Source organism: Lygodium microphyllum, chromosome 22 (assembly GCF_053477565.2).
Source record: "Lygodium microphyllum isolate KBCC chromosome 22, Lygodium_microphyllum_v1.1.10, whole genome shotgun sequence".
Taxonomy (NCBI): domain Eukaryota; kingdom Viridiplantae; phylum Streptophyta; class Polypodiopsida; order Schizaeales; family Lygodiaceae; genus Lygodium; species Lygodium microphyllum.
Genome location: NC_141156.1, coordinates 53,224,309 through 53,250,772, shown reverse-complemented (window position 1 = coordinate 53,250,772; position 26,464 = coordinate 53,224,309). Strand labels below are relative to the sequence as shown.

General features: G+C 40.4%; 1 protein-coding gene across 2 annotated transcripts in view; it reads right to left on the bottom strand.

The window, feature by feature from the left end:
* The window catches only part of LOC148017156 (putative serine/threonine-protein kinase PBL21), a 32,318-nt gene extending 8,648 nt beyond the window's left edge, over positions 1-23,670 (bottom strand). The window contains exons 1-5 of one of the 2 annotated variants that reach the window (XR_015687886.1): positions 22,967-23,670; positions 22,421-22,556; positions 22,164-22,235; positions 21,806-21,877; positions 17,526-17,597 (exon numbers count right to left, since the gene is read on the bottom strand). Coding sequence is in view for 1 of the 2 variants with exons in the window: in XM_087663068.1 (XP_087519194.1) it covers positions 17,526-17,597; positions 21,806-21,877; positions 22,164-22,235; positions 22,421-22,556; positions 22,967-23,141 (527 nt within the window). In the remaining variant the exon portion in view is untranslated. The remainder of the gene's footprint in view (positions 1-17,525; positions 17,598-21,805; positions 21,878-22,163; positions 22,236-22,420; positions 22,557-22,966) is intronic. The other variant, XM_087663068.1, reaches the window with a different exon arrangement.
* Between the last annotated feature and the right edge of the window lie 2,794 nt (positions 23,671-26,464).

The window sequence follows — 26,464 nt, the reverse complement described above, 5'->3', positions numbered from 1 at the left end:
TCGGTCCTCACCCCCAACACTGGTAGTGCTTACAACTATAAGTTTGTTTGTTTTCAGCCCTTGCATTGAGTGCTTGAGCATATTTTTTTTCTTTAGTCTCAATGGATCAATCGAGTACTATCCTTCAAGCCATTCAAAGTCTTAGAGAGAAGAATCAGCAAATTCGTGAGCAACTTCTCAAATTAGAAAAAGTTGAGAATCCCAAAGAATTCAAGGAAAGAAACCCATCTACTTCAAGGAAACAAAGCCATACCAATGAAAGGAGCCGATCAAGAAGTCCAACTACTTCTAAGAGGCAGTCCCATTCTACTTCAAGAAAGAGATCACGTCGAAGCTCATCCTCTTCTTCAAAGTCATCTGGCGCCTATTCTGATGGATCCTCTTCTAGTAATGAAGAGTCACACCCTTCTCGTGGAAGACCTCATCATCGTCAAAGGCGTCGACATTCTTCATCCTCGTCTCCATCTTCATCCCCATCAAGCACTTCATCATCTTCAACCTCAATATCCGAGCATGGACGAAGGCATAAGAAGAAGAAGAAGACTAAGTCACTATCTCAACTTGAAAAGAAGATCAAGTTCAGTATGTATGATGGTTCCCGAAATCCTGATCTTCTTCTGAAGTTTATTCGTCAATTTCAAATTTTGTATGGTCGTGACAAGTATAAAGAAAAAGAAAAGATTAAGTTTGCAGCTTTACATTTAACCGACTTAGCCCATACTTGGTGGACGGGGTTGGAATATGATCATGCTGCCCCAAAATCATGGCGGTCCTTTGTTCGCCTGATACAAAGCCAATTTCTTCCTGTTCATTTCAAAAGAGATGTAAAAATGGAATGGGATCGGCTTTGGCAAAGGAAAAATGAGTCACTTGGTGACTATACCAAGAGATTTTGGGAGCTACTTTTGAAGGTCCAACATTTCAAGAAGATCAGCAGTTCGGAAAAGCTTAGGAAGTTTCAAGGAGGTTTGCATTTTAAACTTCGTACTGCTCTTAATCATTATCATTGTTCTAGTCTCAGGAAACTCATTGACCATGCTGAGACATGGGAAATGGAGCACAATGGCAATAAATCATTCCAAAAGAATGATAAGAAGAGAGTAGCTGATGATGAGGAGTATTCAGCCCCAAATGAAGGACAAAAACAGTGGCAAAAGCAGCCACCATCAAATCAAAAGAAGATGAAGCCCTATGCACCTCCTAATGCTCCTCAATTTCGCTCCAATCTATACCCACAAGCAAAGCAATTTTCCGAAGAAGAAAAGCAACGCTTCATGAAAGAAGGGAAGTGCTTTAAATGTGGACAAACAGGCCACATAGCGAAGCAATGTCCAAACAAGGGACAAAGCAAGGTTTCTGACAACAAGCCTAAGTCGCCAGTGAAAATCAATGCTATCAGTGATGTAGTTGCAAACACAACTCACACTCCAGAGACGCGCAAATTATTAAAAGCTTGGGGACAGTTGCAAGGTAAGCAAGCACTATTCTTGATAGATCTTGGGGCGAATGAAAATATTATTTTCTTGCAATTAGCTAAAGAGCTTGGATTAAAGAATGAAGAGATGGACACTCCGGCAGAAGTTCGCCAAGCTTTAAATGCTGATGAAGGTGACACAGTGAAGACTGTGATACCCTACATTGGCAAGCTCAAGTTTCAAATTCAAGGCTACAGTGACAAAGATACCTTCTGTATCGGAGACCTTGATGGTTGCGATGTGATTCTTGGCATGCCCTGGAATCATAGAGTAGATTCAACCATCTTCTCTCAGAAAAAGAAGGTAGAACTCACCAACAAAGGCAAGAAGTACGAGATCCAAGCTGGAGTTTCTAGAGACACCATACCTATGGTAAGCCATATGCAAGTCTCTAGAGCAATTAAGGATTGTGTTCAATGTTGTCTGCTTTATGTCACTGATGTAAAAGATAATATGAATGCTGAAAACCAAGAGCAACTTCAGCTCTTGGAAAAGTATAAAGATTGTTTTTTGGAAGATCTTCCTTATCAGCTTCCCCCAGAAAGGCCAGAAGACCATCATATTGATATTATCCCGGGTAGTTCTCCTCTCAATATAGCACCATACCGTGTGAGCCGTCCTCAACAAGAAGAAATCAGAAAGCAAGTCGAAGACTTACTCAACCGTGGGCTAATTAGGCCAAGTAGCTCACCATTTTGTTCACCGGTTCTTCTTGTTCAAAAGAAAGATGGCACATTCAGGATGTGCATTGATTATCGAGCCCTCAACAAAATCATCGTGAAGAATCGGTTTCCTATTCCCAGAATTGACGACATTTTGGATCGTCTAGGAGGCTCAAAGGTTTTCAGCCGCATTGATCTAAAGAGTGGTTATCATCAAATTAGGGTAATACCACAAGATGTACACAAAACTGCTTTCCGCACTTCATACGGTCTTTATGAATTCTTGGTGGTTCCTTTCGGATTAACCAATGCACCAGCCACCTTTAATCAAATGATGGAGCGCATCTTTAGAGAGCATCGACAATATGTCGGTACTTTCTTTGATGATATTCTTGTCTTTAGCAAGAATGAAGAGGAGCATCATCAACACTTGGAAATTGTTCTAAAATTACTACAACAAAATCAACTCTTGGTAAATGGTAAAAAGAGTGAATTTTTCATGCATAAAATAAATTACCTTGGGCATGTCATCTCTTTTGAAGGGATTCAGATGGATCCTGAAAAGATCAGGATAATCCAAGAATGGCCTCATCTTCGTGATGTACATGAGGTGCGATCGTTTCTTGGCTTATGTTCTTATTACCGCCGCTTCATCAAGCATTTTGCACATATGGCTTCTCCACTTCATGACCTTACAAAGAAGAAGATCTCTTTCCAATGGAAGGAAAAAGAGAAGGCAGCCTTCACAAGGCTGAAAACAGCTCTTACTTCTGGACCTGTTCTTATCATTCCAGATCTGGTAAAACCATTTGTGGTGGAAGCAGATGCTTGCGGTGATTGTATTGGTGCAGTGCTAAATCAAGAAGGCTATGCCGTAGCCTTTGAAAGCCGCCGTCTAAATGATGTGGAGAAAAGGTATGACATTTATGAAAAGGAGCTCTTAGCAGTGGTTCATGCTTTAAAGATATGGAAACATTATCTTTTAGGCAATGAATTCCTTATTAAAACCGATCATCAAAGCTTGAAGTATTTCAAGACTCAAAAGCATTTGCAGGAGAAACATGCAAGATGGGAAAATTTCTTGTCTATGTTTCATTTTCAAATTATGTACACTCCAGGGAAACAAAATGTAGTTGCTGATGCACTTTCTAGAGTGCCTCGCATTGCAACTATTACAGTGGCTCATCATGAAGATTTTCAAATGATGAAGAATACTTATGATGAAGATACTGATTTTGCAGCAGTTTGGTCAAATTTACAGCAAGGAGGTTCTCATCCAGATTATTCCATCAAAGACGGTTACCTTCTCATGAACAATCGCCTTTGTGTCACTCTTCCTGTTCGACAAAAGGTGCTTAAAGAAAGTCATGAACCCCCTTATGCAGGGCATAGAGGGAGGGCAGCCACTGTAAGTGCAATTGAGCGCTACTTTTATTGGCCAACATTACGAAAAGATACACATAACTTCATCGAGGCTTGTCTGGTATGCCAAAAATCCAAATATGATAGGCAGAAGATTCCAGGATTGTTGCAACCTCTTCCAGTGCCCAAAGATCCATGGGAATCTATCACAATGGATTTCATCTCAGGTATTCCAAGAACACCTCAAGGTCATGATATGATTTGGGTCATAATTGATAGATTCAGCAAACAATCACATTTTATTCCATGTCATAAAACATTGAAATCCGCACAAGCTGCAAGACTTTTCATTCAACATATCTTCAGATTACATGGTATGCCTTCTGAGATCATTTCAGATAGAGACTCCAAATTCACAAGTAACTTTTGGCGTGCTTTATTTGAGAATTTGGGAACCACTTTAAAGTTCTCCTCAGCTTTTCATCCTCAAACTGACGGCCAAACAGAGGTGATGAATCTCACTCTTTTGGATATGTTGAAAGCTTATGTTAGTGAACATAAGTCACAATGGGAGAAATATCTTCCATTATTGGAGTTTGCTTACAACAATACAGTGCACTCATCCACAGGGAAAGCTCCAAATGAAATAGTACAGGGTAAAGTGATTCCCCCTCTAATTATTCGCACTAAAGATAAGATTTTTGTTGCTGATGAGTTTGCTTCAGATTTAAAAACCGCAGTGGATCAAGTTCGAGCCACTATCAAAGTTGCCCAAGAGCGACAAAAAAAGCAAGCAGATAAACGAAGAAGACATTTGGCTTTTGAAAAAGGTCAATATGTCTTGCTAAAGTTTGATAAAAGCAGGCTCAAACAAGGTTCTGGTCAAAATTCATCTTTTCCAAAGCTCTCCAGTAGATACTTTGGACCCTTCAAAGTGATTGAGAAAATAAATGAAGTTTCTTATCGACTTGAGCTTCCTACTCATTGGAAAATACACAATGCTTTTCATGTAAGTTTGCTAAAACCTTACATAGGACCAGAACCAAAGGAACCCATTACTGAAGATCCCCCAGAAGTTGAAGAAACAGAGCAACTCTTGGAACCTGAAAAGATTTTGTTTCTCAAGGATCGAACCACGAGAAGTGGCCTTGTGACACGAAAATTCTTGCTAAAATTCAAGAATCTACCCACAACAGATGCACAGTGGGTAGATGAAAAATTCATGAAGGATTACCCAAATATTCTACAACAATATCAAGAAGCTTTTCAGCTGAGGACAGCTGAATAAAAGCCAGAGGGCTGTCACAACTCTATAGAAATAGAATTTGTATCCTTTTTCATTAATTTGTCTATATAATGATTTATTAAATTTATTTCCTTTGCACTAATTAGATATAAAGAAAAGTGCATTGGAGCTGGCCACTGATGAGTGGTCACAGGTTATGGTGGACTCACACGGTGGGTTAGAGAAAAGATAGTTCACACTTCCACCTATATGACCCGATTGGGCGCCTGTGACTAGAACTCACGCATATCAGGGTTAGACTCGCACACAGAAAGGATTGATGCCTTGAAGTGTGGGCTAGATCCACCAGAACAGACAGTTACAATCAACAAGATGGCATGATCATGAAATGCTTGTATAATGTGCATGTGTGGGCTGAAAGCTTGAAATGCACATTTCTTTGCATAGGAAAGTCACATGAAGATTCGGATACCATTTTTGCGATGTACACGAAAAAAACTTTCATATGATACCCATATTGGGGGGGTCCCTAAATTTTAGGAGATCCCTAAATTTTAGGAGGTCCCTAAATTTTAGGAGCCTCGAATTAGCCTAAAAATGCTAGTCCTAAAAAATAGGGATGTCATTCTAAAAATAGTAAGTTCTGTACTCTGACTGTGCTTACTAAATTTGGTTGTTTCTATTCTTGACAGTATTCAACCCAAAAAGGAAGGCCATAGAGAAGAGACAAGTGTCAAGACACTTGTCACACAAGTTTCCAAGTGTCCCACCACTTGTCACATCTCATGAGATGTGGCTGGACACTTGTCTTGTGCTACTCCACTTTCCCCTTTTGTCCTAGCTCTCCCCTCTCCTATAAATAAGAGCTCGTTTTTCTTCATTCAACATCATTTTTCTTTGCTGTAAAATCATGTACAGCACCCACAGATAGCCAGAAACTGGCCCCATCCATCCCCATCATCATCCCCCACTTCTCCATTATCAAATTCCTCCATATTCCCTCTTCTATCACTGTTGTTTTACAAGACAACAAGCCTGTAAATTCATTACAACACCTTCTTCTTGAGCTCTTTCTTCCATTTTAGCTACAAGAAGCAAGCTCTATCCATGTACTGCTGATCAACGATGGAGAAATGCTGAATTCCCCTTTTTTTCTTCTCTCATACTGTAAAGAAATCAGTTCTTATCATTGCATAATAGATAATGCATGTGTGTTTGTACATCTTTGCATGATCTTGTGAGAGTGAGAATTACTTCTTCTCACTCTCAGGTTGATTGTAACTAAGCTCTTCCCTAAGGGACTTGGGTTGAGCAGAAATACATTCCTTCGGGGGGGGTTGCCCATCTTCAACCCTCAATCTTGTCTCCATTACTTTTACATTTTCATGGCTGTAATTTTGTGAGTAATTTTCATTTTCAACTTTAAGTGTTCATTTTCTCATACTACGTTGTTCGGGGCGTTTACATACAATGACACCAAAGCATCCACTTTTGAGGAGCCATAATAAATTGATTTGTAGCTGCTTCAAGGTTGGCCTTGGCTGCATCAAATGAAGAAACATGGCAAGAACAAAAGTCCTGCCATCCAGTCACCTCTCAAAGTCGCCAAAAAGTTATGTCCCACAAATAAAAGGGATTTGCAGTGCCATATAGTGGTACTTGGCAGTAATTCAAAAGTATGTGTATGTTTAAAAAATCTGAAAAACACTATTATCATTTACACATCTGGGTTCTTCTTTGCCTAATTCCACTTTGAACACCCTTGTATTGTTTCATGTGAAACACACACAACAAATAATACAAAACTCAGTTCAGGTTGAAGACATGGATAGCAATGCACCACCATGGAGTAACTGATCACTTTTGCCAATCAAGAAGGTAGCACATCAGTTCACCTGATCCATGCTAACAAGATTGAGAAGAATGCATCCTCCTGATTATGCACATGAGTAAAAGAAAAGGCATGGTCATGGGCCTGGACCATCTTAGTCAGGCACCAAGAGGTGAATCAGTAAAAGAGAGGGAAAAGAGGGAAAAGGGGCACCCACAAAATGTAGCTCCATGTACATGTGTGGAGTTTAGAGGATGGATGATCACATCCTCTAGGTGTTGATGGCTGCCTATACTCCATTCTTGTGCACAAGGGGCATCGTGTGATGCTATGGCATGTGGAGGAAAAAGAGGAGAGTGTGTATGTGTCAAAGAAAATTACTACAAGGATAGAGGGCTTGCTATTGAAGATCAACGCTCCACCTTGACAAACAAATGACTAAGAGACCAAAGAGATGGTAGGGTTTGCAGGGAGAAACACAATGTATGTATGGCAAACATTGAGAGAGAAGAAAAACTCAGAATCACAAGAAGAAGATAGTGATGATGCACTGAATCATGTTATGAGAAGAAAAGTTGATACAACGGAGCCGAAGCTCAGAAGATGACTAGATTGTCATATCGGAATCAGGTGGCAACACCTGTGGGGAATCTGCACAGTGAAGGGAGCGAAATGCAATCCTTCAGGCAGTGGGCTATCGAAGTAATCACTAGAAGGTAGAGAACACCTGTCAAGGGAGCGAACCACAATCCTCTAATGCCATCGGAGATGAGGAAGATGATCACCGATTGTCAAGGGAGCGAACTGTAGTCCTCAGATGCTGAGGAGCTGACCTAAAATGCAAATGCCAAATGTGTGTGAGTTGCCAAACATAGATAATGACAGCCTAGATGCTGACACTAGGAGTGTAGATGCTGATGCCATATGGGACGAAGCAAATGCTAGGTGATGAGAGCTAACGCTAGGCTGAGGAAATTCCTCCAAATGCAAAACAAAAATCACAAGAAGACACCATGCTAATGGGAACCTACACTAGCTAGTGGAGAGCCTCCAAAGGCAGCAAACACAAACTGTGGGATGATGCCAACTGATGGAGACTAACACCTAGGTGGTGGAAAGCTAACCCCTATGATGCAGATGCTGACGCCAAGCTGGAAGGGCTCCAAACAAAAGACCTAATGAAGGAAACATGGCACTTGAAGAAAAAGAGGCAAGGTGACTACAAATTGCAATGTCCTCTAGTAGGGGTATGGACAACAATGGTGTGGAGAGGGAAGAGTGTCAGAGTGACAAAGGAAGAGGGCTGAAGAATGACTAACCTGGGGTGGGTAAAGAATGAATGAAGCGGCGGCCTATTTACAGGCATAAGCTGTCTAGGGTGGCACACCATTGAGTGGACACTCACTAACAAAATGACCAAAATGTGAACATCAGCTCTTTTTGGGACTGTCAATGCGCAATCCTAAATGAAGTGTGTAAACTGAAGGAGTGGTTTCTCAACACCCCCTCTCAGGCCCAAAAAGGGATGAAGAAAGAGGAGCAAAGAGAGATACGAAGAGGATTCTCGAGATCCAAGATTTCCACCTAAAAGGTAACCTATAGTAAGGAACTGTAGATGGGATGAATTGTATCACCTTACTCCACTAGGGAGAGAAGCCACTATCTCTGTAACTCCATGCTGGAAGGAATTCAAAGGTCTCATCATCACCAAGTCATGGTTGAACCTCCAAGGCTCTGATCTAAGTGGACCTAAAGATTCTCGATATCAATAGGAAAAGTGACTACATGAAAACAGCCATCCCAAAAGAATAAATGGTGGGTGAAGAACTTCATAATAAGTAGATACTCCCTCCAAGGGTGGAGACACAAGGGCCCCCTCAAAGATATCAAAGAACTCCCAGAGATAGCCTCTCGAGCCTAAGTAGTCAAGAGTGGGGAAAGGCTATAGGCCCATGCTGAGCCAAGGGTGTGGGCAACAATCGATGTCTCTTAATGGAGTGGACAGTGGAACCAAAGTAATGGAAGGTGTTGAATACCTACTATCTCTCAAAGGAGCAGACTGTTGAGGGGATGATATTCAACAATCATTGTCTCTTAGTGGAGCGAATTGCAAAACCGTGGGTTGTCAAGGTAGCATTCTTGAAACCCTAGAAAAAGTAGAAGTAACCTCCATAGCACATTGCGGCGATCACGAGGAGGCCATGGTACCTAACAATCCTCCTATCGCTCAAGAGAACTTAGTACACATTGGATGTGTCTTATTGCCTTGAGTATAAAAATCTAAAAGCCGATGCAAAATAAACTCTTGGCCCAAAAGGGAGAGGTGGCATAACGAGTGCCTAGGGGTAGACATATATACTCCGGCAATGTAGGGAGCAAGGATCCGTGTCCAATGATGCCAGAAGAGGAGCACCTAGTGGTCTATCTATCTGCCTATGGAAAAGTCAAAACATTGACATGTCAACCTATAAAGGGAGGGTGGGTGGAAGAGGAAGAGAATGGTATCTCTGTCTCCCAATGATGCAACGGAAATGAAGGGGGAAATCAATATAATGCTGAATTAGCAACCTATCTTTGCCTTCTCTAATGCACAAGATTTTTGTGGCTCACTAACCGCTTCTGGCTCTAATACCATGTCAAAAAAATAGGTATGCTCTAATACCATGTCAAAAAAAGGACTAAGAGAACAGAGAGACTATAGGGTTTGCAAGGACAAACACAATGTGTGTACGGCAAACACTGAGAGAGAAGAGAAACTTAGAAACACAAGAATACATGATAATGCACTGAATCATGCTATGAGAGGAAAAGCTGATATAACACAGCCAAAGCTCAAAAAAGTTTGCACTGTCTTATCTGAATCAAGTGGCGACACCTATGGGTAATGTACACAATGAAAGGAGCGAAAATGCAGTCCTCTAGATAGTGGACTATCGAAGTAATCACTAGAAGGTAAAGAATAGCTGTCGAGGGAGCAAGCCGCAGTCCTCTGGTGCTATCAGAGATGAGCAAGATGATCACTAGTTATTGAGAGAGAGAACCGTAGTCCTCAAATGCTAGGGAGATGACCTGGATGCAAAACACAAATGCCAGATGTGTGTAAGCTGCCAAACATAGATTATGGCAGCCTAGATGCTGACGCCAGATGGAAGAAAGCAGACACCAAGTGATGAGAGCTAATGCAAAGCTAAGGGAAGGCCTCCAAATGCAAAATGTAGATCATCGGAAGACGCTAGGTTGATGGGAGCTGACACTAGCTGGTGGAGAGCCTCTGAAGGCAGCAAACGCAAACTATAGGATGACACTAGCTAATGGAGACTGATGCCAGGGTGGTGGAAATCTTAGGCCTATAATGCAAATGCTGACGCCAAGCTAAAAGGGCTCCAAACATAAGGCCTCATAAAGGAAACAGAGTGCCTAAAGGAGAAGAGGAAGGGTGACCATAAATTGCAATGTCCTCCAATAGGGGTATGGGCAGCAGTGGTGTGGAGAGGGAAGAGTGTTGGACTGGCAAAGGAAGAGGGGTAAAGAATGACTGAAGTGGGGAGGATAAAGAATGAATGAAGTGACGACCTATTTATAGGCATAAGTGGTCTAGGGTGGCATGCCATTGTGTGGGCACCCATTGATGAAAAATGTCGACACTAGCATTTTTTGGGGCTATCAATGCGAAACCCTAAATGAAGTGTGTAAACTGAAGGAGTGGTTTCTCAACATACCCCTCAAGTGACTATGTAGGTAATTGACTCTATTTTTGTGAGCCCCCCATATGAGGAGAAGGCCCTGTGAGTAGCATATTTATCTAGCAAGTCCCAATTTCAATATTAGATGGTGGTTGAGTGTGGCCAAATAGCTTGAGACAAATCCTAGAGGGGGTTGGCACATTGTCAGCCTAGCTATATGCACGTGGAGTCATTATTACACTAGGCTCTTATTTGGAGTGTCTCTCACAGCATAGCTTTTCTCAATAGACTCCTTTAGGGAGGTACGGAGGAGGTGGACTCTAAAGTCCCTCTCCCCCAAAAAAAAAGCAAGCAAGTATTATGGATCTACCATATATTCATCAAAGGTTAATTTTGGTTGCATAATTGAAAAAGGATGCATTCAACGCTCTAATCAGGGTACCGTTTGTGGTTTGGTTTACAAGCTTAAGCCATGTCTCCTTGCAAATACGGCCTTTGTCCTCTTATTTCTTGTGTGCTATCAAATCTTCCTAAAAGAAGCACATGAGAAGCACACAGCTGGAAAGCATTAGCTGTTATTGTGATCATCTATAATAATCAAAGAGTTTGATTCTCCATATTCTCTCTCTGTCACTTGCATATAATGTTCCTATACTCTAGTGCATTCTCTTTTCTTTCACATGCCCCAATAGAGATGATTGACCCAAACATTAAAGTGTCTGGTTTAATGGGGCTACCTAACCCAAGTTTAATGGGGCTACCTAACCCAAAACTCCAACCACCACAAACCTTGCTTTTATCAAATTTCAACCAAAAATATTGGCCATTTTTAAGCCAAACATCTCCTTCATTTATCAATTTGCTTCTTTTGTCACTCTTGGGCTACTTCAATAGTGGCTTAAACTTGATCCATTGTTGATTTTTTTGAAGTGTTCGACCTTCAAAACTAGCAGCAAAAAACTCTTTGTCCAGTCATCAAACCTGTTCTTTTGTATTCAAAGGAGTAGGAAGTTGGCCTTGTGTCATGCAAAAAACTCTTTGTCCAGTCATCAAACCTGTTCTTTTGTATTCAAAGGAGTAGGAAGTTGGCCTTGTGTCATGCAAACAAAGGACCTCCATGATTTTGGGCAGCATAATCATATTCCAAACCCATTCATCAAGTGTGGGCTAGGTTGGTCACGATAGAGCTATGAACTTAATGTTTCCTTTTTCTCTGAAATTGTCATGACCACACAAGATTTAAAATTGACAAATAAACTTAAGAAGAAGATCAAGATTACGCAAATCATCATACATATTGAATTGGATCCTCTTTTCAAGCTAAGATAGTGATTTGATCTTCTTCTTTTTATGCTATCATCCATGCCTACATCGTGAGGTTAAAGATGATGTAGTTGGTCAAAACAGAGATGGAGACACGAGTGAAGAATGCTGACACCTTTGTTGATGATGAGATTTTCCACAAGAACAATGTGACTCTTCATTTTAACTTGATAAGGGTCTATTAGAAAAGATATTGAATGAATTTGAAAAAGAGGATGGGCTTCAATGTGATTTCTTTCTTTGTCTTGAAGTAGAATGGGTCCTTTCATGTGAGGGATGGAGATGGAAGCTCTCAGTTGAGAGTACACAATTGACAGTAGAGAGTGAGTGAGAGTGAAGACACAGTATGACTCCCAATGCAATTACCAAGAGTATAATGAAAATACAAAGTATAACCCTTAAACCTTAGGGTTGTTAATGTGCATTCACAATTACAAGGTGCAAAACAGGATAAGTGACCAAATTGTGTAATATAAGCACATAAAATAGAAGATAATGTAGCTAAGGGGAAAAACCTCTCATAAGGAGAGTAAAAATATCCATGTCCTACTGCGGATCACCAACACTCTTTTATGAGTGTAGGCGTGAGTCAAACCCAACAAAACCCCCTAGAGTGAAAAGTGATTAGCATACAAGGATCATCTACCACCAAAGGAGATCAAATTTAAAGCATTGCAAAATGCTTCAAATTTGTCGTGAGGAAGAGCTTTGATAAAGATGTCTGCCACATTGCTGGTGGTAGAACAGTAGACAAGGTTGATATCTCTTACATGTAGCCTCTCTCTAACAACATGATAGTGGATCTCTACGTGTTTCGTGCGTGCATGAAAAACTGGGTTTCGTGCCACTGCAATGGCACTCTGACTGTCAATAAACAAAGGAGTAGGCTCCACGACAGATACATCAAGATCAGCCAACAAACGTGAAGTCATATACATTCAGTTGTGGTAGTGAAAGCTGCCTTGTATTCAGCTTTATAAGACGATGTGGCAACAATGGATTGTTTCTTGCTAAGCCAAGAGATGTAAGATGAGCCAAGAAAGAAACAGTTTCCACTCATAGAGTGATGTGAATCAAAATCACCATCCCAATCTAAATCACTATAAGCATGTAATTACAGTGGTCCCCCCTTGACGTAAAGCAATCTAAGAGTCCTAGCACCCTACAAGTAATGAAAAACATGCTTCATAGCTTGCCAATGTATCTACTCAAGGATGAAACTACAAACTGAATATCTAGCCTTGTGTTGCATCAATAAATGAGACATCCAACTGTTGGAGCATATGTATGGATGTCAAACAAATCACAATCTTTATGCAAAGACAACTTAAGTCCAATCTCCATCGGTGTGCTAACTAGCTTGCAATCCTAGAAGCCAAACCTCTCAAGGAGTCTTCCAATACATAAATCTGATCAACATGTGTCCCTGTGAGTAGAAGATCATCTACATAAAGACATATGACCAGCAAGGATCCCCCCCCCCCCCCTTTGCATACATAAAGAGTAGACTATGATGGTCTATTAATGAACCCTTAGCTGAGTAAAAAGGCATCAATTTTTGCATACCAAGCTCGTGAAGCTTGCTTTAAACCATATAAAGCCTTTTTCAGCTTACATACCAAGTGTTCTGATCCCTGAACTGCAAAACCCATGGTCTCCTATACATACTTATTCTTGAAGTTTCCCATGTAAAAATGCATTTTTAATATCAAGCTGGTGCACAATCCAACCATGATGGGCAGCCGAAGCAACCATACCGAATGGTAATCATATGGGAGTAAATGTCTCCTCATAATCAATGCCCTTCTTTTATGCGTAGCCTTTTGCCACAAGCCTGGCTTTATACTTATCAATGGATGCATCTGCTTTTCTTTTCAACTTATAGACCCATTTAGTACCAATGGCTTTCTTTCCAACAGGCAATGTCACTAGATCCCATGTTTGATTCTTTATGATAGAATCAAATTCAGCTTGCATTGCTACTATCCAATGCACACTCTATTGTGCATCCTCAAAACAATGAGGCTCCTCATCATCAAGTGTGTGCTCTGCTATAACAAACTCCATTGTATTAGCATGATCATACAGATGGGCTTGTCCTCTAGTACGACCAGCAATAGGAGCATCCAAATGAGTATCTTTCATAGTCTACAAGTACCATCTAGGCATCTGCCTAGCTTCCTAATTATGTACAAGTGAACCTTAAATTCAGCATCTTGCTGAATATTCAAATCAACCATAGGCTGAATTTCTACATTGCTCAATGGAACAACTGGCTGAACATTGTGTTCATTTACTGAAACTCCAACTGTACCACCAAAAAAATGGGCAATAGCCCTTCAAACACATCATTTGCAACCTAATATGTATCAAAACCAGCAAGGGATAATTCTGATTTTTCATCAAAAATCACATCCCTACTAACAAAGACTTTCTTGGAAATAGGATCATACAATCCACATCCTTTGCTCTCACTCCTATACCCTACGAAAATGCATTCGACAACCTTGTTGTCCAACTTCTTTCTTAGTACTTTGGAAATATGGGCACACGTAAGACACCCGAAAGTACGAAAGTGGCCAACTAAAGGTTTCCGGCTATTCCACTCAAAACATGACAAGCACACATAATTGCTTCTATCCAAAAGCCATATGGTAACTTCTTAGCTTTCAACATACATTTGGCCATCTCCATGAGTGACCGATTCTTCCTTTCTGCAACCTCATTCTCCTATGGAGTATATACAGTAGTATATTGATGGACAATGCCTTTTTGCTTTAAAAATTTATTCAGCAAGGAAGACATGTATTTCCCCCCTTGGTCCGAACAGAGAGCCTTAATCCTATAGCCAAATTTATTTTTAGCAAGTGCAAAAAAAGCTAAAAATGCATCACACACCTCTGACTTTTTCACCAATGAGTAGACCCAACAAAAACGAGTAAAGTCATCAATGAAGGTGGCAAAATAATAATAACATCCACCAAATGACTTTGTTTGCATAGGTCCACATACATCCGAATGCACAATCTATAATCTGGTTGTTGATGCTAAATAGACTAACTGATCAATCAAATAAGCAGCCAACTCATAGAGTCCATGACATAATGTGCCAATCAAAACCAAAGTAAGAATTCTTTATCCCTGACCATGCATTTATCATCATCAAATGTGATTTGCATACCACGCTTTGCTAAAGAAGAAATGGACAACAAATTCTTCTTTCTCCCTGGTACATATAATGCATCCTGTAATTGGAGAGTACAGCCATCAATGGCTTTCAAGACAATATCCCCAACACCTCTAACAAGGTAAGATGCATTGTTGGCACATTGCACAGACTTACCAATGGAAGTTATAAGAACACAGGAAAACAAATCCCTATGGGATTTAATGTGCTTAGAAGCACCAATATCAAAGAACCCAAGTGCTAGCATCCCCAATATAGCTAAATGCTCTATCAGCCTATTTTGAGCTGTCAAAACAAGCCAAGCTATATAATATTGATATTATACGATGTACACAGGCTTTCCTAGCATTTCTATATAGTGAAAGATTTTTTATACATCCCCCATGTTTGAACCAATTGGGTTTCTAAGCCATGGCCTTTTCTTGTGATCCTCCAGTTAACTACAATGCTGGCCCATACATGATGAAAAGTTTGTGAGTAAGCATGCCTTATATACATTTTGTATAGACCACCTTACCGAATTGGAATAGGATGCCTAACTCCTCCTTCAAGTTTCCATGAGGCAGCAAACACACCAGTTGCTTTCATAATCATACTTTCTAAATAATGATCCCACTCTCTAAGAGCACTAGTATTTTAAAATCTATCTAGTCATTTTGTTAAACTAGGTCATCTTAACATCAACTTGGTCACACAACCACTGCTTTTAATAGATTTGGATAAAGGAAGGAAATGGGTAAAAAGTTCATGCTGGCACTGTGCAGAGGTAAACTTCTATTCTCTTCAACCCAGATCCAAAGGATTGGGTTTGGAAGTTGTGCTTGTCGGGTGCTTGTCATAGCTCATAAGCATCTCAAACACACTGGTAAATTTGGCCCTTTTGGATAAAGAGCTTACTCTGGATAAGGCTCAATCACAGGGATCTATTTGAGCCCCAATAATATATTTCCAGTTACTCTTGCTTGCTGGCTTAAAATTGGCTCCAACCAGTCATGGAAAAGCTCCTACCCTTTTCATCAACGGTGCCTACAATACTCAAGACTATGCAAATCTTAGATTTTGGTTACATAAGGTCTGTCACGTAGGCCCAACCTTTATACTGTTTAATAAAAGTTTGTCATAGGAAATGTTACAAGATCTGGATATGTTTTCACAAGGACATACCAAATGCTGGTATGCATATCTAGGAGTCACTTACTTCTTGGACCCAAAATAAGTCACACTGTATTCTTAGATGAATTTGGATAGGATTATTGCAATCATCTTATGACCATCACACATGGAGACTGCATGTGAAATATCCAGACATTGCAGAGTCTGCAGACCCATTGCCATTTTTAAAATTTGCATCTTCCTTCAGAGATTGCAATCATATCACAATCACCATCAACATTTCTGAAAGCAACTGTTCAAAACTACCATCTGTGTCGATCCATCATCATTGTCTTACTGCCTCTCTCTGTGCATCTATTTCTGTATCAAACTGAATGTTACAAGTGGAATGTCATACTTGCTGAAAGCATGAACAATTTTCTGTGCTCCACTAGTGCATCCAGCTCCAAAATAATGATCCTTGCATCTGATCCTTTGTACATTGGTTTAATGTGGCACAAAAGTCAAACAAGAATGGACCACTTGAATGGCTGATTAGATATATTGTCAAGTTGGATTTTTATTGCCCTTCTGCATAGAGCAAAGCACTGCCCTATGCAATCAGGGAAAAAGGTTAATGGTGCAAGGTTACTTGGAATAATTTACAAAAAGAACCCACTACCCAGATAAGAAGCCATCCTTGCGTATGAGCTTCCTTCTCCAAGACGCATAATGTCCTAGCTACTGTCTCACGGACCTTATGTTCCTTTTTGAAGACATTATAACAGAAAGTTCCTTTTTGGTTCATCCTTCTTTCTTTGCTTTGCAGATAGCACTTTTCTAACGTGCCACTGAAAAGCATGCTATTGTAACATAACAGCAACACCATTAAAACAGCTGTACTCTTGTTGACAACTTGCGAAACATTTTCAATTAAAAATAACAAGAAGTATGTTAGGAAGTGAATTTACAACCTCGCCCCATTGTAGTGACTGAACACACCAGGATTATAACACAGATATACAAAAGCATACTGGATTAAGCAAATAAAGCCTCACTCTAACCCATGTGTGCAGGAACACAAAATTAAGATTTGCAGAAGCAGCTGTCTCCAACTCTTGATATACCTTTTTATCCTCCACAACTATGGCTTAGGAAGATTGAGGAATAACCATTGATGAGTATAACATGTCTGTCCAAGGAATATCTTAGAATTGCTTGAAACTGTTTCAAGCTTGGAAAGCAATATTTTCAGAACATACCAATAATGATACATTCACAACAACAGACATGGGAACCATTACAAGTAATCATGTTCTCTTTCCTCTTTGCGTGCAACAAAAAGGCTAGAATTTAATTTGTGGGCAATTACATCTATAATCCTTGCAAGCATGTTTACAGAATCATCCCTACAAACTAGTGCACTACTATACTGTATCACAAACAGTACACTGTAGGCAGATCTATCCTATGTTTGAACTTTCCTAAGACTCATTCAGAGGGAAAGAAGGAAAAAGCTGATCATAGAGGAATAGAGGTGACTTATAAACATCTTTTCATCTACATTTAGCATGTTAAAGATTTCAAATGACAAACCTGTGAGAGCAAAAATGTATTATCAACATGAGAATTTTCTGAATAAAACTGAGAATTGCATCACTCACAGCTGTATAAGGTGAGGAAGGTTGACAATTGAAGAAGGAAATTCACCACTCAATTGGTTGTTTCTAACATCCCTGTTGCAGCAGTAACACCACAACTCAGCATAACAATCTTTATGTTTAGCTAAGTTTGAGCTTTCATATATGTTTGCATCTAAGAGTTAGCTTAAAACCATTAAGTTTCTCCCAAATAGCTGTAATTACAAATACTTTGTGAAAAACAGAAAAATGTTTAAAATTCAACCACTTTTCGATACAAACCCATACCTCAAGCTTAATTGACATAAAGAGAAAATACTGGGGTGTGACTTTTCTCCATATAAATTTTAAATAACATTAACCTCAAAGTCACACGAATATCAACTATAGAGATCCCAAATTCCTCAAACGTGACTTACAAATCATTGGCCCTCTAAACAGATGTTATACACCTACCTCCTGAATGCACAACTGAGAAAAGTAACAAGAAAATAAGCCAGAAATTGCCCTCACGCTGTAATATATACAGCAGTAACTAGATGTCCAAGGGGATGGTCTTATAAAGGGAAGTCCTCTTCGCTCATGCGTGTGTTGCAATGGTTTTTGGCATGCTAGATCTAAAAACACAACAAACAATGGTTTGCATCAGCTGATCTTTCTTTTTTATGCTTTTCTCTCAAAAGGAAGATATGCTTTTGTCTGTTCCTCTTTTTTTGAGATAAGATCCATAAACCTGAACACCCAGAAAGGGGGTGCCTCCCCCCCAAGTATTAGCTGAGAGAGGAGGCAACGGGGAGATGCCTCCTCTCTGAATATTGGCTGAAAGAGAGGGCAAGAGCGATGCTAGCATTTCCTATGTGCAAATAGGATCGCTGAGAAGGCAAATGAACAATGGAGCTTGATTGCACTGGGACTCTCGCACCAACCGAGTGTTTGAGTGGCCAAGAGCATAGATTTACCACACACTATGTGAACATAGGTGTCCAACCACGTGATGCACCAGCGAAAGTTGACCCCAAAAGCTCATGATTATGATCCCAAATGCTAACCGCTAGGCTATCACTTTTGTGATGATTTTCCATTTTTGACTCTTAGAATATAACTCTTCAACCCTGATAGTGTCATTCCACATGACAGGCTGTCAAATCTCCTCCTGACAACCTAGAGCCACCTTTATCAACTGCCTGGAAAGACTTTGCCAACTAAACAGAATACTCTGATGAAAAGAAGAGCATGGACTAACATTGGGCAGCTAAGAAAATGGTATCTCAGAGATAGTGGATGAATCCATCTTAAAGATGGTCTCCAAACTCCATGCAGCCTGGGTTGAAACTCTCTGGCCTCTCCTATAGAAGTCCAAGTTTGGTCAGCAGCTCATGCAAAATAAAATCATCCATTAAGGAGCACCCCATCCCTTCTAATACTAAGGTCAGAACTCCACACCTCCTTCCATCTTATTACAATGCTGATCTTGCCAAAAGAGGGCACTATAGTGAAGACTTGCCACATGGTGCTAGAGGACAAGGTTGGAGTTCTCTTATAAAGACTTCTTGGCTTTTTGGCCCTTTGGACTCATGATTGCTCAATTCACTTCAATAAAGCAAACTCATTACCTAGAGTGTACTCTCACTAATGGATTGTTAATGATGGACAAAAGGTGAAGACTATTGTAGGACAGTCTAACTTGACTCTCCACTTTAAGTTAAAGTTTCTTAGTTTGCCGGATGATATGTTTAAGGAACTTTTCTGAAGTCGCAGCTCCCCAAGCATGATTTGACAAATATTTAAACCGATAAGCAAACAAGTGCCTTCAATGCACTAAAGCATGCAAGAAGAAAGATGTGTGGGGTCCTACAAATATTACATCAATGGCTAGATGTAAGCATTATGTAACCTTGATTGATAATCATACAAGGAAGATACGTGCTTATTAGAAAAGTAAGGTGTTCTCTCATTTTCACGATTTTAAAAATTTGGTTGAGAAACAAACAAGTGTGCATATTAGACTTTAGTGGCCGAGGTGAGATGGAGGGGGAGAGTACCTCTCCAATCAATTCAATTTACATGCAAGTATACTTTGCAACAAAATGGTGTTACTAAAAGAAAGAACATGCACATTCCTAAGATTGCACGAACCTTGATGGCTGAAAAGAATATGCCTTATTATTATTGAGCTAAAGTTGTCCCTACAGCTGCGTATATTATGAACAGGACTCCCACTGCTACAGTGCATGATGTGACACCAGAGGAGAAGCTTACTGGCAAGAAACTAGATCTGACACATGTTAAATATTTGGATGCATCGCATATGTACATGTACCTGATGAGCTAAGAAAGACGTTGGGCCCAAGAGTTGAGAAGAGTGCATTTGTTGGCTATTCCCTTGAGCAAAAGGACTATAGGTAGGCCAGTTTTTTCATTCCAAGCCCTACAACAACCTTTCAAGCGCCTGGTAATGCCACTATATTTGAGAAGTTCAAAATCAACAGTAAATGCATTGGATCTATAAGAAAGAAATGCATGCTGTCATTCATCCTCACATTTATCTTCTATGAGCAATTTTAATAGAGAAAGAGAACATTAGAGATTGAGAAAAAGTTTGTCATTGTAAGAACAAAAGATTTGGGCAATGTCTTGTTCATGATTCAATTTCAATTAATTATCCCCAATGAAATAAGAAGATGATGATGGAGGTATTGTCAAGAGGACTTGGAGAACATAATGTTTCCCGCAGGCCATCCAGACCTTACAATCATGGACTAGGTTTATGAGACAGAAACAAGGAACTTCTTATGCAATAAAAGGCAACTATCTTTCTAAAGAACCTCAAGAAGAAGGTTGTGAGAGTATCATACCATTTCAGATGAGTTACAGAAAAGTTGGCCACTACTCAAGCTTTGGAAATAACATTGCCAAAGAACATCACACTATTCCTGGTGGAGAAATTTTGGCTGCTACTCAGTTTTTAGCTTGGAAGACCTAGAGAAAAGACTTGGAAGCTGCCCAAAAAAATGTACTTGGCCACTACTCAGGCTTTGGAAATAACATTGCCAAAGAACATCACACTATTCCTGGTGGAGAAATTTTGGCTGCTGCTCAGTCTTTAGCTTGGAAGCTGCCCAAACAAATGTACGCTCAGGCCAAAAGTGAAATTTGACAGACACATGACTCTAGCGTTGCTTCAACCACTTCCAGTACCTAGGGAACTTTGAGAGAGCATTGCCATGAATTTTCTCATGGAGCTCCTAAAGAGAACTAATGAGGATTGTTCCGTGAAAACTATTGTGGACAAGTTCAATGAAAAATCTCTTTTCTGACCTGTGGGAAAAACCATTCGTGGCACTTATGGCCTTTTAAAATCAATAGTTGGAGATGGAGATCCAAGGACAACCAGTTTAATCTGGAGAATGTTATCTGACCATTTGAGTACAAAGACATACTTTGGGAGATAACATGCCCCTTCAGCCTGGTATAGAGCCAGAGCAGATACTCCTTTGAAAGACTAAAGTACAAATTGTCACACAAAAGAGTTTCTCGTGAAGTTCAAAGGATACCCTATTAATCTTGCATTGTTGAAGCTAAGAAGTAAAGAATGTAGAAAACTCTCTCTGTGTACAAAGAGACTATGCAGCTGGAGATAGCAACAGTTTTACAGGGAGAGTGTAGTTCAGTATCAACTTACACAGTTCCATTCTAGGAACCCTAAATGACATGAGGGTTCAAGAAGCAGCAAGCATACACTGACTGAGCAACTCTCTCACATAATCTCAACTCTGAACATGGTTAAAGATGAGATCGGGACAGCTCCATAGATACCTCAACATCAATTTCCTAGTTTGATAATACGCTCAATGTTAAGAGTGCAATAAGGCTTGTACAATATCGTTTTCCGATAATAGCCTTCCACCCAACTGTGTTGTGGGAGAACTCATTTTACTGTCAAGTCTGCTTTTTTAAAATTTCAGTGAATTGGAAAACCTGTCTCACCTAAAGGATTTGAATCTGTCATTTAGTTAACATAAGATCATCATGTCAACTATGTTCATCCTGCAGTTTGTCAAATAAACTCCATAAATGCAACCTTTTGCTAAACAAGAACTCTAATGAAATGATACATAATGTTAACATTTGCTAAGGTGTCCATTTTGAAACCATAAGAAAAGCAATCGAAAAAGGAATTCCATATGACATCTACATACATAACCATAGACCAAATGAAAAGGAAACCTAATGTGTAAATCACGGTAGCTCCAAATGAACAGTTTGCAAGAAGCTCAAAGCATGTAATAAGTTGCCATTCTTACAACACTTCAAGTTGTTGAAGGTTCCCCAGTTCAGATGGCACTGGACCTGTGAAAGAGTTATTATGAATATCCCTGTATTGGCAAAAACGTGAAAAGAATTAAGAACTTGAAAGGTAGTACTCAAAATAGAGAAGACTACACAAGTTTAGCTTTTCACATTTAGCAAATTTATAGAGACGGTTGGGATGATATATAAGCCTCAAGTTCCAAAATTTTTAGCAAACAAGGTACAGAAAAGGGTCTCAAGGAAAAGCAATGAAGTCTCTTCTTTTGAAAGGAAGCACAAAAACAGGAGTTTAACTGCAACTTAGCTTTTTTCAAATCTCAGAAAAAGAAACGTGCTTGTATCTGCACTCACAGAAGTTCAAGGAATGATAGCCCCTGCAACGGCCCACCTAAGGTGCCTTCAAGGCGTTTGCTCCCAAGTAACCTTAGGACATGCCCAAATATAGCTGAGTCAGGTAAATGAAGATGTTGAATTTTTTGCAAAACTAAACATAAACCTGCATCAAGGAGAAGCCCTCAAGAATCTTCCCCTTCCAGCTATGTTATCATTATGAAACATTCACTAGACCAAAAATGAAATCAAGAAAATGTTTAGAATCCATCTCATACAAACTAACAACTCGCCCATCATTATTGCACACGATCCCAAACCAGCTGCATGGAGTTTTGGTGGTGGTATTCCAGCTATTAAAAACTCCAACTGGATCCCTGGTGATGTGAATTCGGAAAAGTTCCAGCACTGCAACTGCAAGTTAGGTCATAAGCTTCAGCCCTTGAAAGACCAGAAGACTAACAGAAGTCAATATACTGTAGTCAAAAAACTTCATTGCCAACAGAAAGAGCTTAGTTTGTGATATTGTCAACAAAAAAAGAGCATTCACAAATTAGATGTATGAGGATCTCTGATCTTCATAACCTTCCTGAAATTACCCATGTCTCTTAAACTAAAGTTCATCATCATGCATCCATTCATAAAAAATCTAAAAAAATGGTATGACCATGCTCATATTAACTTTCCTGGTAAGACTTCATCAACAGCAATGCAGCAATTCAATCAGCATACCAGGCTGGACAATTGGTACTGATCCACATGCACCTCTCCAAAACCAACTAAATTTGAAACCTACGATCAAAGTTCTTGACACAAGGTCTTACCATCTACAGAACTGTCAGAAACATCAGTGCCAGCAGGACCTATATTCGTCCCATTTTGATTTTCAGAATTGTACAGAGAGGAAGGCCCTAGTATGCCAGAGTCTGCAAGGTTGGCCAGCAGACCCTGTTTGAGCAAAACCATGAAACATAGGGCCAGCAAGCCTTTAGCCACCATTGCCTTTGCTTCTCACGTTTCATAACACAATGGCAGAAGGCTTAATATACACATCCACCAGCAAAAGCTAGCCATGATCACCCCAGTTTGTTACGAGCTTCCTTAGTTCGAGACAGACAAAATATCAGTCGCAGGTGAAGGTATGTATGTACATGCCGTCCAAACTAAAGGAATCACTGAGGCAGCTGCACAAGCAAATGCTCGGAATCGCTTGTATAAACTCAATTTGAAGCGTGAGGATCAATATTGCAAATACTTGCAGGGACGCAGAATCAGGGCAGAAAGCTCGGCCGGCATATGGGTAACATACAAGGCATGAACGTCACTGATTCAAATGCGGTGATGCAAATGAGATGCCAATGCCATTGGATAGTTCAAAGAGTAACTTAACAGAAGAGGACTGATGAGAGGAAAAGAGCAGTATTCTTCATCGTGATGAATGAAGCACTACTGGCAAGAAAAGCAGGCTGAAAATGTAACACAGAAAGGGAAGACATGAGTGATCTGTTTCTTACCCATCTATGGAAGATCCCAAAGAGGAAAACAAGAAAACAGGCTACAATTTGTGTGTGAAAGACTATTACCTGTCGTGTGGATGGCCGAGGGAGGCTGCAGAAGAGGACAAGAAGAAGGAAGAGCACGGGCGGCAGGGAGGAGCCTCCAAGGTCTGAAAATTTGAAGCAGAGAGTGAGACTCTCTCTCTCTCTCTCTCTCTCTGTTATGTCGTTTCCCTTTGTCCCCATGTCCAGCTTCCCTCCTTTGTGAATTCTCACTGCCCGTTCCCGTGCTTCGTGTGCACAAGCTCCCTATCCCCCCATGAGTCTATCTATAGCCAAATGGCTCTTTTATGATACGCGCCCGGGGCGGGGGGAGAAAGGGTTGCACCTGCATTCGTTTAATCACTCAACACAGCACAGAAAAAGTAACACAATATGTGAGAGCAAGGTATACTCTTGTATTATTCAGTGAAAGAAATGGTACAACATAGGCACATTCTAGGACTATACCGTTGTGACATTGCACATATAAGGATTCACTACTGCATATAGGGAATCATATGTAGATTGGAAACCAAGCAAGGCTCAGAGTCACTACTACTCCCTATATAGGTGTTTTTGGTATCAATGCCATGGTATAGCTACAAATCCCTTACACTCACCCCCGATTACTAGATTGTCCTTAGCAATCTAAGAGTAGAGGTTATTTGACTCATCCAAGGTCTTAACATAGCTTCTTCTAACAAGCTAGCCATTGTCTGCTAGTCTAGGTCTTGATACATTAGCAGGGTCTTAACGCAACCTTTACTATCAAACCGGTCAGTGTCTACCGCACTAGGACTTCGGGGTCTTAACACATCTTTTCCTATCAAGCTAGTCATTGTCTACCCATCTAGACTATTTGGGTGCTTTGGTTTATTTTGGCTACCATGCAAGTCCACCCTCAACTCAATTACATATGAGAAGTGGAGGCATTACTTGGCCTATGATGAGTTCCATGGATGACTCAAGGGACATTGGAAGAATTGGTGGGATTCTCCATAAGACAGGTGGTATTCTCCATAAGATAGGTGGCGAAGGCGTCTTTGCCACGTTCATGCACCTCCACTTCCGAAATCCAAGTGGCTTCCTTGAGAGGGCATCTTTTCCACTTGGTTAGGTACTCGCAGTACCTTTTGTGTTCCCAACGCCGAAGGAATGCCATTGGAGCGAAGTAGTGGTATGTGCCGCCCCCATTGGTTGTCAAAGATAGAACCTACGCAAAAGACGAGCACGAAATGCATTATGGACACAAATACTTTCGGGCAAGTCAAGCTTGTATGTGACTTCATTTAGCACTTGAGTGATGTAGTAAGGTCCATAATAGCAGTGATTTAATTTGGGGCTCATATTCTTTGGGAGGGACATATGCTTGGAGCTAACAAGGACCATGTCTCCCTTAGTAAAAGAGTACTACCTTTCGCTTCTTGTTGTCATGTTCTGTCATGGTGATTTTTCGCTATTCCAAACTTTTATTAATTGTGGCATTGCGGTCTCTCCATTTCTTCAAGAATTCTTCCACATCCTAATCTTCATCTTTGGGAGCTCGTAAGGCTAAGACAAGGGGTGTGACGACTTCTTTCCTGTAGCTAACCCAAAGGGTGTGTAGCCTGTGGGGTGGAGTGAATTGAGTTGTTGTAGTGAAACTCGAGCACATCGAGGTACAAGGCCTAATCTTTTTTGTCCACCCAGGCGTAGTTCTTGAGATAGTCTTCAATGCCTTGGTTGACTCTCTCTATTTGCCCATCTGTCTCGGGGTGGAAGGAGGATGAGAATATCAACTATGTTTTCAAAGTCTTAAAAAGTTCCTTCCACGTGTCACTCATGAAACTTCCATCTCTATCTAACACTATGGCTAAGGGTAAGCCATGCACCTTGAAAACATGTGTGAAGAAGAGTCGAGCTACCTCCTTGGCATTCAATGGTGGCTTAGCAGGTATAAAGTGAGCTTGCTTTGAGGAATAGTCCACCACTACAAAAATGATGGTGTAACCATGGGATTCGGGGAGCTCCACAATGAAATCCATGCTAATTGCATCCCATGGTTGACTAGGTATTGGCATTGGTTGAAGTAAGAACTCCACATCGATGAGGTGGAAAGACCATGAGAGCCATCACAATCAGTCAAAGAATGGATATTGTCATAGATACAAGAGTCCCCGAGGTTGTCGGAGTTGCCACTACTAACGGAACATCGGGTGTGGCGAATGCAAATGCAAGCAAAGAAAAAATTCCCAATGTCTTCATTGACAAATTTTTAGACACATTAGTAGGTCACAAACTCTATTCCTTGCTAGATGGCTTTACTGGATACAATGAGGTGCAGAGATTGGAGAGAGAAGACCAATCCAAGATGACCTTCACAATGGAATGGGGTACCTACACCTATAGGGTGATGCTGATTGGGCTTTGTAATGCCTCTACTACTTTTCAACAAGTCATGATGGTTGCATTCCAAAGTCTCTCGCATGATTCCATTGAGGTACATTTAGATTATTTCTATTTCTTCAATCCGCTCTACAAGCATTGGGGACACCTAGAGCAGTACTTTGGAGTATGGGATCTCCCTCAACCCCAACAAATGCATCTTTAGAGTCTCTTCAAGAGTTCCATTGGGCCACAATGTCTTTGCATAAGGTATAGCAACAAATCCTACCAAGATTGAAAAGATTGCAGCCGTAGCCATACCAACCAATCTAATGTAATTGAGAAGATTTCTTGGCCATGTGGGACTAAGACAACCCCCCTCATTAGCTCCTAAAGAAAGATGCAGAGTTTATTTGGAAA